We start from the raw sequence: 10859 nt of genomic DNA on the forward strand, positions 1-10859 counted from the left end.
CATGTTTATCGTTTAAATTATTTTTGTTTTGTTTGAGTACTTGACAATTGCTTCATATAGTAATGTTTCGAGTATCACCTTCAAAAAAATTTGCTTCCTGAACAAACTCCTTCCACATCATCGAAAGTCGGCCTTCAAATCACAGCCTCGCTTTAGTTGCTTGTAGATATGTTGAAGTCTTTTCATAAATATCGAGTATATAGAGCCTAGTGTCACTTGATTTATTTTCAATTTTAGCTAATAAGAGTGTTTTTTTAATTATAAGTATTTTTTTAATTTTAAGTTTTTAATTAGTTTTTTTTCCTAAGCTTCCCACAAATTATCCAAGTCCAATTAAAAAAGAGAGAGGAGGCACATAATAACAGTTTGAAAAGTAATCAACAAGAATGAGAGAACCAATATAATTCAGACATTATCGTACATTGACCCACCCGACCTTGACAAGGTCCAAACGGCACCGTCACACTGGCCCAGAAGCATCATTCAGTGCAGATTTTTACCTCTACTAGGCTACACCTACAGCCACACAACGACACAACCAACCTCACCAGAATACTCGAAAGAAACCCATATACGCGTTTTCATCTCTCTCTCTCTCTCCAGCAATTTGCGGTATGTCAACGTTTCTGTATCTTTTGACCAGAAAGGATATCAAGAAATTGAAAGGTTAGTTGTTTAAGTGGAAAATAGGGAGCCTTTTTGTATTGTTGAACGTTGATAGATAGAGTGAAGATGAGGATTGTGAGGACTATTGATTCTTCTGAGTGTGCTGGTCTCTGTGGATTCTTGGTTGTGGAAGCTTATCCCAAAAGGTATTCTTCCAAGATCCCCTCAGATTTGGTCCTTTTCTTGGGCCTTGGTTTCATAGACTGGTAATAATCATATATAGATACAGAAAGATTGAGTTTATTGCGGATAAGATTTTCGTTTGAGACTGTGGATTTGATGGATCTGATTCACTCTCTACCACCAGTGTTTGGAGGGTTCATGGAGATTCTTGGCTTGGTTAGATGTGGTCTTCATCTAGCTTTTTATTAATTTTCTTAATACATTTCAGGTGTTGAAGTTTTTGCTTATTTTGGTATACCCCTTTCTGTCTATTTAATGTTCTTGATTTTCCTGATAATATTGTTGTCGTTTTCAATTTTAATATAGTTGGGTTAAGAATTCAATTTCGCTTTGATTTAGGGTTTATAAAATTTAGTGTGAGGGGTGTAAGTTCTTGAACTTGAAACACAATTTTGGGATGAATAAATTAAGATTCTGATGAAGATGGGGATTTGTATATGGGATTGACATGATGGAGGTGTTTATAAAGAGTGGTATATTGTCAAAATGTTTATTGGGATGAAGTTTATAGATATACATTTCGAAAATTGATCCAAGCCAAGGATAATTTTGAGATGGAAGATACTCTGCTGACAGCTTTATCAATGGAGAATCATCACCCTTCAACCCTCTTATCCATGGACTCGAGTGCCTCGTCATCACATGAAGAACTAGACCTCGAAATGAATCGCCAAGTTGTATTAACCTGTCCTCCTGATATCAATTTACCCCTTTCAGCCGAGCGAAGCCCCCCTCCACAGCCTTGGAACCATGAACACTGTGATATTCTTGATGTTGGACTAGGTTCCCAGATGTACGAGACTGAAAGTTTTCTCAGTGTCCCCAAAGTTGGGAGGAAATGTGCAAAAAGGATTGATAGCATCTGGGGCGCTTGGTTCTTTTTTAGCTTTTATTTTAAGCCCGTATTGAATGAGAAATCGAAGGCTAAGATAGTTCGTGACAGTAATGGGATTTCCGGGTTCGATAAATCTGATCTCAGGCTAGATGTTTTCTTGGTTCAGCATGATATGGAAAATATGTATATGTGGGTTTTCAAGGAAAGGCCTGAGAATGCTCTGGGAAAGATGCAACTCCGGAGTTATATGAATGGGCATTCTCGTCAGGGAGAGCGTCCCTTTCCGTATAGTGTTGATAAAGGTTTTGTTCGATCTCATAGGATGCAACGTAAGCATTACAGGGGACTCTCAAACCCTCAGTGTGTTCACGGCATCGAAGTGGTTCCATCTCCCAATCTCAGTGGTCTCGATGAAGATGACCTAAAAAGATGGACCGAACTCACAGGGAGGGACCTGAACTTCACTATTTTACCTGAAGCTAGTGATTTCAGTTCATGGAGAAATATGCTGAACACCGAGATTGAACTTGAGAGGCCACCACCTCCTACAAAGAGCAGTCCACATTCCCACTCGAAGAAATTGCTTAATGGATCTGTGTTAAATCTGTCAACTCAGACATCCAACCATATCAATGGGGAAGCGATGGATCTATCACCCGTTAGCAACAAGAGGAAGAAGGATTTCTTCTCACAGGGTAATGATGATGATCGATATTTGGAAATAACTGCTCCTTCCAAACGTATCCCCGATTTGGATATTCACCCAAATGAGCCACACTGGCTGAATGAATTTAGTGGAGTGCTGAGAAACGTATATGGACCTGTTACGGCTGCCAAAACAATCTACGAGGATGAAGAAGGTTATTTGATTGTAATCAGCTTGCCTTCCGTAGATCTTGAGAGGGTGAAAGTTTCATGGAAGAACACACTCACACATGGAATCATCAAGGTCTCCTGCATGAGTACATCTCGCACACAATTCATCAAGAGACACAACAGAACTTTCAAGCTAACGGATCCATCATCAGAACACTGCCCTCCGGGAGAATTTGTCAGAGAAATCCCACTTTCGACCCGAATTCCTGAAGATGCTAATATAGAAGCTTATTATGACGGGCCAGGAACAGTGCTCGAAATACTGGTGCCAAAACTTCGTGCTGGACCAGAAGAACATGAAGTTCGTGTTTGCCTTCGTCCTCACCATGTGGGTAATGATCTTAAGTTGACATAAATATGTACCTGATGAAATGCAATTGTCATGAATGGCTTACATTTGTTACCAGTAGAACCGATTGTGCAGTTTAAACTCCTTGTATCTGTTTCCATAATAGCTATGGGTTTGTTCCTATGTATCTGACCAGCTTTGTTGCTATTATATTATCAGTTAATTTATTCTTACCACTGCCCCATAATTATTTCCTCAGTTGGAATGAAGCAAATCAATATCAATTGGGACTACCATTTTTTGTATTTTCTCCCTGTAATTCTAGCAGGACGTCATTTTATGTGGAGCCCTCAAAAGAAGGCAAGTTCTAGTGAAACTACTTTGCCTTGATAATTGATATTAGTGATAAGAGAGAGGGACTTGGACGATAAGGCAAGTTCGCTAGTGGTGTTATTTCCACCATAAGAGTAGAAAAAGCTGGAGAAAAGGTCAAATATGATAGGTGTAGAAAGGTTGAGAAATGATAAGGCTTGTTCACATAACTTTGGAAAAACATGTCCCACTTCTTTAATAATTCAAGTTAGTTGAAATAACTGTTAGATGAGGCATTGCAAGAAAAAGACATAATTTGAGATTCAATTAATAGTGGGAGATGTCAAATTTTGATTGTTTATGTGGACATTCTCGAGTTAAAAAGGGGTTCAATCTTGGCGTCTCGTTTGTTGGTATATTGGCTTAAAAGTATCATAAACTTTGACGTAATTTTTGTTTATTTTTCTTATCTTATTAAAAATAAAAAAAGGTACTATAACGACAACGGAAGTTAATTATTTTAAAATTTATTACATACCAAATCCACGCATTTGCTAAAAATCTCATGAATTGCTCGAGCATTTAATCATTCGTTTCAGAATTTCACATCCCACTCAAAATCTCCATTTCTACACTGACATTGGGGAGTAACCAAAGCAACAAATTTCATAGCTATAAATATATTTCTACTCATTGTCATAGATTATTAATATAAGAACGGAGATCCTCGGCAATTTTCATTACAATCAAATACCGTAAAGTGCTGTGAAGATGCCATATAACAGAAGGATCGTACATTTCCGAAGAAAAATCCTAAACAATAGGTAAAGATACTAATTTGCAGAAATAATACCACTTTCAAAAGAAATATATTGCCGAAACAGGCTTTGAACAATACTAATAAATTCCAAACCATCACAAATTGATACTAAAATAAAACATCACATAAAGAACACTGGACTGGATTTAGTCAACTTCCTCGATCTTGGGACCAGCTCCGCTACCACTTGGGGCAGGACCATCATCATCCATGGCAGCACCACCCATATCACCCATATCACCACCCGCACCCTGGTACATCTTCGCAATAATGGGATTGCAAATGCTTTCCAGCTCCTTCATCTTGTCCTCAAACTCATCTGCCTCGGCTAGCTGGTTCCCATCGAGCCACTGGATGGCCTGCTCAATGGCGTCCTCAACCTTTTTCTTATCAGCTTCAGGGAGCTTGGATGCAATCTTCTCGTCCTTAATAGTGTTCCTCATGTTGTATGCATAGTTCTCCAAAGAATTCTTTGCCTCAACCTTCTTCTTGTGTTCCTCATCCTCAGACTTGTACTTCTCTGCTTCCTGAACCATCTTCTCAATATCCTCCTTCGAAAGTCTACCCTTGTCATTGGTAATTGTGATCTTGTTCTTCTGCCCAGTGGTCTTGTCCTCGGCAGACACATTCAAGATACCATTAGCATCAATGTCGAAGCAAACCGTGATCTGTGGAACTCCCCTTGGCGCTGGAGGAATGCCCGATAGCTCAAATTTACCGAGCAAGTTGTTGTCCCTAGTCCTTGTTCTCTCTCCTTCAAATACCTGGATCAACACTCCTGGCTGGTTATCTGAGTAGGTGGAGAATACCTGCTCCTTCTTGGTAGGGATGGTAGTATTCCTTGGAATCAACACAGTCATTACCCCGCCTGCAGTTTCCAGACCTTGGGAGAGAGGAGTAACATCCAAAAGTAGAAGGTCCTGCACCTTTTCATTACCCTCACCACTCAAAATTGCAGCTTGAACAGCAGCACCGTAAGCAACAGCCTCATCAGGGTTGATACTCTTGCAGAGCTCCTTGCCATTGAAGAAGTCCTGCAGCAATTGCTGAACCTTGGGAATCCTAGTAGAACCACCAACAAGGACAACATCATGGATGCTGCTTTTATCCATCTTGGCATCCCTCAAACATTTCTCAACTGGCTCCATACACTTTCTAAACAGGTCCATGTTAAGCTCTTCAAATCTGGCACGAGTGATGGTGGAGTAGAAATCAATACCCTCGTAGAGAGAGTCAATCTCAATGGTTGTCTGGGCAGTGGATGAGAGAGTCCTCTTCGCTCTCTCACAGGCAGTCCTCAACCTCCTCAGAGCTCTGGGGTTACCACTGATGTCTTTCTTGTTCTTCCTCTTGAATTCTTGAACAAAGTGATTGACCATTCTGTTGTCGAAATCCTCACCTCCAAGGTGAGTATCACCAGCAGTAGCCTTCACCTCAAAGATACCCTCCTCAATGGTAAGAAGAGAGACATCAAAAGTACCACCACCAAGATCAAAGATCAGGACATTCTTCTCACCAACACTGGTTGCCTTCTTGTCAAGCCCATAAGCAATAGCAGCTGCTGTGGGTTCGTTAATGATGCGCATCACATTGAGACCAGAAATTACACCAGCATCCTTGGTAGCTTGACGCTGAGAATCATTGAAGTATGCTGGGACAGTGACCACAGCATTCTTTACAGTTGAACCGAGGTACGCTTCGGCAATTTCTTTCATCTTTACTAACACCATAGAAGAGATCTCCTCAGCAGCAAATTGCTTCTCTTCACCCTTGTAGTTAACCACTATCATTGGTTTTTCAGCAGCTCCAGCGATGACCTTGAAGGGCCACAACTTGATGTCACTCTGTACGGAGGCATCACTGAATCTCCTACCAATTAACCTCTTAGCATCTGCAAATGGGAAAATCATCATCACTACGTATATGGATTTTAAATACACAGGCAAAACTTTAAAGCTTACAATGCCAGTTAAAAACACAGATATGAAATAAAATCATAGGTCTAACAGCATTGATGGGCTATGGGGCATCACAAAAAACCTTGTATCTTCCAGCATATAGAAAACATATAACTTGGACAAGCATTATCGTATGTGGACAAATCCCAAAAAATCTTTGCAAAATACATTACACTCGTCCTTTTAATTTGGAAACAAACATTATCGTAGTCTGTTACAACAGTACAGGAGCTCTGAATAAAAACCTCAAGGAAAAGAACCAAAAGTTGGGTGTTACGTGAAATTCCAATCTTCACATTCAATTATAATGTGATCGAGGGTACCCCTTGTGAGAGAACGTGGGTTGAGTCTTTTATTTGTTCTGAATTTAAAGGCAAAATAAAAACACAGTATCACAACTGCATAATATTAAATTACAATCTTCAGATTCAATTATAATGAAATTGGTTCTACTACTTGCTCATCGAGTAGGTTGCATGCTTTAGTTTTTATGTATTTGAAGACAAAATAAAAACACATTATGACAACTGCTGACATTACGAAATCCGCAAAGTGAGAAATACAGCCTAATTTAGCTCCGAAAATATTTTGTATAAATTAAATGTACTAGGAGAAAACGAGCTCTGTAAACAGAGTGAAATTTCGTAATTCTGGGTCTACGAGCACAAACAGGAACAAATATGAAAATTCATCTCTCCCCTAGATCTAAAATCAGAGGATTGCAATTCCACCAATAGATGATAATGGCAAGCAGGCACGATTAATACCCAGATCTGCAAAAAACGACCATACTGGAGCCAAGGATTTCATGAAACAAAACTACAATCGGAAGAATACAATTTTATGTACATTTCCAGAGTATATTTAATTAACACTTATTCATAACATATATATAATTATTGTTCCACCAAAGTGTGCAAATTTGCACATATAAGCATGCACATTAATTATTAATTACAGGTCTGCTTCGAAAGAGAAAAAGGCTGATGTAAACTCTCTCACTGCTCACATAACAGATCCTACAAATCTAAGCATAGGATAAAAACACAGAAAGTGAAATAACAGATCTGCAATTAACAAATACAGTAATCCTATTCAAGTCAAATAAAATATATTACAGACATAGATCTAGAGAAACAACAGAAAAATATAAATACAGAAACGTTCATACATTGATAGTGGAAAAAGTGGAGCACAGATCTTACCGAATACTGTGTTGATTGGGTTCATGGCGACCTGGTTCTTGGCGGCGTCACCGATAAGGCGTTCGGTATCGGTGAAGGCAACATAAGACGGCGTTGTTCTGTTACCCTGGTCATTGGCGATGATTTCAACACGGTCATGTTGCCACACGCCGACGCACGAGTACGTTGTTCCTAGATCTATTCCAATCGCTGGTCCCTCTCCTTTTCCTGCCATTGTTATTCTTTGAGTCGGCGAGTTTGAACAAAGATAGGAGAGAGTTGTGCGGAGAACTAGGGTTTACAAGGAGTAGAGATGGAGGTGCAGAGAGTATTTATAAGTAGCAGCGCGTTGGATTTCGTGTTCCAGAATGTTCGAAAAGCCTAATTATTTTAACAGCCCTTGGATAGTACTATGTGCCAAAGTATCTGACGGTGTGAGATTAATTTTTGTTTTGCCTCCTTCGGCCACTTGGTTGGCCGGTCCTCCACTTGTGATGGAAGGGGGAACGAAGATAGGATCTTTTGGGTTAAAAACTCGACTGGTCACCGAATGTTCACTCTTGTTTCAATTTAGTCCTCAATTTTTAGACCCCATTTTATACACATTAATATAAAAATAAAAATAAAAAATATAATCGTTATGAGTCCTACACAAAAAATAAAAATTCAAATTTGATGATTTGATGTGATAAATAACGATTATATTTTTCATTTTAATGAAGAAAAAATGGAAAACAAATAGGGGCTTAATTTATTTCAAATCAATCACTTGACTATATTTTGTGTTTGAAATTAGTCACTCCATCCATTGCAATTTTTAGAATTAACGGGTTGCTCAGTTGGAAAACTTTGAAATGGAATTAAAAATGATGTTAATATTTTCTCATCTGTCTTTGACGCTTGTTTTATGAGTCCATGTTTGGCAGTTAGAGTGCCTTTTCATTATAATATTTTTCTTTGTAGATCTATTATTTTTGTTTTTTGTGGCTAGAAAACGCATTAATCTGAAGTATGACAGTGTTGATGGTTTAACATACGCCAGAAGTTAAACTTCGAAATTTCTCCAAATTACCTATGAACATATATTTAATTGATTTCCTTCGAAACCCTGCTTTATGTGAAAATGAATTCTTTTGATGTATCTATTAAATAACTAATTTATGAGGATTTTAAATTTGCATCTAATATTTCAAAGAGCTCGTTCAATTTGCACTGAAGTTCCTTCAACTATTAGATAAAACTTCCAACAATCCTCCCCAAATGTTTCACTAATTGTTTTAGCGACAATTTCATGCATAGCTCCGATACAAAAATGCTGTAAATTATTCGTATTGAGAAAGAAGTTTGTAGAAATAATTTATCGACATGTTATTCTTTGATTATAAATTTTAAAAAAAAAAAGTGAAAATCAACATGATTCCTTAATATATAGGAGCACTAATTAACAATCTATCCAATTAAAATAAAATTACTAATAACACCTAATTTGGAGTAATTAATAATTATATGCTATGGATGGGTGACTAAAATGCAACACTATATAAACCTGAATGATTAATTTGAAAAATTGGTGATCAATTTGAAACAAGCGTACAAGTCCTTGAGTTGTGTCCGAGTTAATAACCTGATATTTTGGTCCTTTTCTACCCCATTTTTGGTATTCTATTTTTCTCTATGGAAAAGTTTCATAGTTTTAATTCTACTTTAATTATTTTAATTTGTTTTATGGAAATAAAATTTAAAAAGCTAATATATTACTGTCAAATAAATAATGAAGGAGTATCTATAAATAATAAATGAAAAAAAAAGATGAGAAATTAGAATTTTAGAAAATAAAACAAATTAGATTCAAAATATAAATTAAAATTGTCTCGCCTACTATGAGTTTTATGTTTATGGTTTAAAATTGTCTGTCCGTCAAAATATTGTCCCTATTTGAGCCTCATTTTTTGGGATAAATAGATTTTTTGATAATGAGTTTTTAAAGAATGTGTTGTTAAAAAATTAAAAAAAATAAATTTACATATAAAATTATGGAATATGCTATTTGTATATAATGCGGTGTTCAACTTCTTCATATGGAGGGAGGCCCATTTTGGATAAATTGTATTTTATTCGAAATGGATTTTCCTCCATGTAAAGGAAGTGGACAGCTTTTTAAGCACCCTAACGTATGTGTGACATAATTTTAAATTTATTTTATTAGAGGATTTATGATTGAAAATAAATTTTAATTTGTTTTAAGAGGCTCAAATAAAGGCATTATTATCTTCCGACAAATTTTTAATGAAAATATTTTCACATGCAAGCAATCTTTTATGATTGTATTCTATCCACACGTTTCCCACTTGTGAATATTAGAATAGCGTGTCAATTGACAGATTCAAATGCGTTTTGCTGGGTCCCAACTCATGCGTACAACATTGACTCATGGGGGGCTGACTGGGCGGCTGACCGACGTGATGCTCAATAATAGCCTTTGTTTGATTCCTTATGCTTTCAAAGTTTTCTTCCTTCTTATCACTCACGTTCTTCAATTAAATAATAAAATAATTATTATTTTATTTTACGCATTGCTCCATATGAATATCTGTTTGCTAATATCAATTATGAAATCAAGTCAATTTACGGTAATGGGAAAAATACAAATTTTACTTTAATATATCTTCAATTGAATTTGCATTAATAAATTTAAACCAATATTTGACGTGTATTTCATCTTTTCTCCTAATTAATTTTTTTACTCATCTTTCAATTAATTATCTTATTCGTGTTATTTTTAATATGAGAATAATTTATGAATTTAGTAATCGTATATTTGTCTACTATAAAATATTGTTACTCTTAAAGTAGTACATCATTATTGATATTCTAGTTAGAGCTAATTTGCTTCCGACGAATATAATTAAGAAAAAATTAACATAAATTATATTTTTACTCCTGAAAAATAAATATTTATATATTTTATATTTTAAATAATAATATGTTATTGCCCCTAAAGAGAGTGACATTAAAACTATAATATTTCATAAGAATATTGATATATTGTTATTGCATAAGCAATTGTGAATATAATATGCTCTCGAAATAATACATATTTCGCAAAATATATCATTTTAAACGAGTGTTTTTCCTCGAAGGAAAACATAAACCGCATGTGATTGGACGTTGATTTTTATATGATTATATCATGGTTAATCATATTTTCAAGAATTGACTATATGTTTTGTTTGACTGAATGGTTATTTCAATAACAAATATTGTATTAAACTAGAGTTCGATTATTGAATGTATAATTATTTGACATGACCACTAGGACCATCAGTGTATCAATAATGATCAAAATTGAGAATTCAAACATTCAATGAAAAACTAGAAATTTCTTCAAATCAATGAATTCCTATATAATGTTTGTTCTCTTTACTAATAATTTATCATTAATTATCATTGACTAAAATTAGGATTGAATTTTTTATATTTTCTGAAAATTAATTAGGATAATAAATGGGGCTCCATCATCCTTCACATTGACCATCTAGATATTATTTATATCTAGTAGAATTGATATATTTACTAGATTATTGCATGATGCTCAAAATATAAAATTTACGAAATTACTGCTTAAAAGTTAAACAATGAGCATAACTTTTAATTTGTAAAATCAAGATGGTGTGTTTTGTTAATGTTAATGAGAGTCTCAATATTTGGTAAGTGTTAGTTGGGATATCAATAAATA

At 35.6% G+C, this 10859-nt stretch overlaps 2 protein-coding genes across 2 annotated transcripts; one reads left to right on the forward strand and one right to left on the reverse strand.

The window, feature by feature from the left end:
* The first annotated feature begins 448 nt into the window (after window positions 1-448).
* Window positions 449-3082, forward strand: LOC111385107. The gene has a single exon (XM_023009473.1). It carries the CDS (start codon window positions 1404-1406, stop codon window positions 2913-2915), a length of 1512 nt encoding a protein of 503 aa, XP_022865241.1. The 5' UTR covers window positions 449-1403; the 3' UTR covers window positions 2916-3082.
* A 789-nt stretch (window positions 3083-3871) lies between these two features.
* Window positions 3872-7515, reverse strand: LOC111385111 (heat shock cognate 70 kDa protein 2-like). The gene is made up of 2 exons (XM_023009481.1): window positions 7145-7515; window positions 3872-5872 (listed from the first exon to the last, which is right to left on the reverse strand). The coding sequence occupies exons 1-2, from the start codon at window positions 7356-7358 to the stop codon at window positions 4128-4130; spliced, it is 1959 nt and encodes a 652-aa protein (XP_022865249.1). The 5' UTR covers window positions 7359-7515; the 3' UTR covers window positions 3872-4127.
* Window positions 7516-10859: the final 3344 nt, after the last annotated feature.

This window comes from Olea europaea, unplaced genomic scaffold (assembly GCF_002742605.1).
Source record: "Olea europaea var. sylvestris unplaced genomic scaffold, O_europaea_v1 scaffold309, whole genome shotgun sequence".
Lineage (NCBI taxonomy): Eukaryota > Viridiplantae > Streptophyta > Magnoliopsida > Lamiales > Oleaceae > Olea > Olea europaea.

What these genes read in the sequence shown, in the direction of transcription:
- LOC111385111 (XM_023009481.1), bottom strand. Translation starts at nt 7,358, where the DNA reads ATGGCAGGAAAAGGAGAGGGACCAGCGATTGGAATAGATCTAGGAACA. An exon ending in CCCAATCAACACAGTATTCG is followed by an intron (nt 5,873 to 7,144) that starts GTAAGATCTGTG and finishes TCCCATTTGCAG; the next exon opens with ATGCTAAGAGGTTAATTGGT.
- LOC111385107 (XM_023009473.1), top strand. Translation starts at nt 1,404, where the DNA reads ATGGAAGATACTCTGCTGACAGCTTTATCAATGGAGAATCATCACCCT.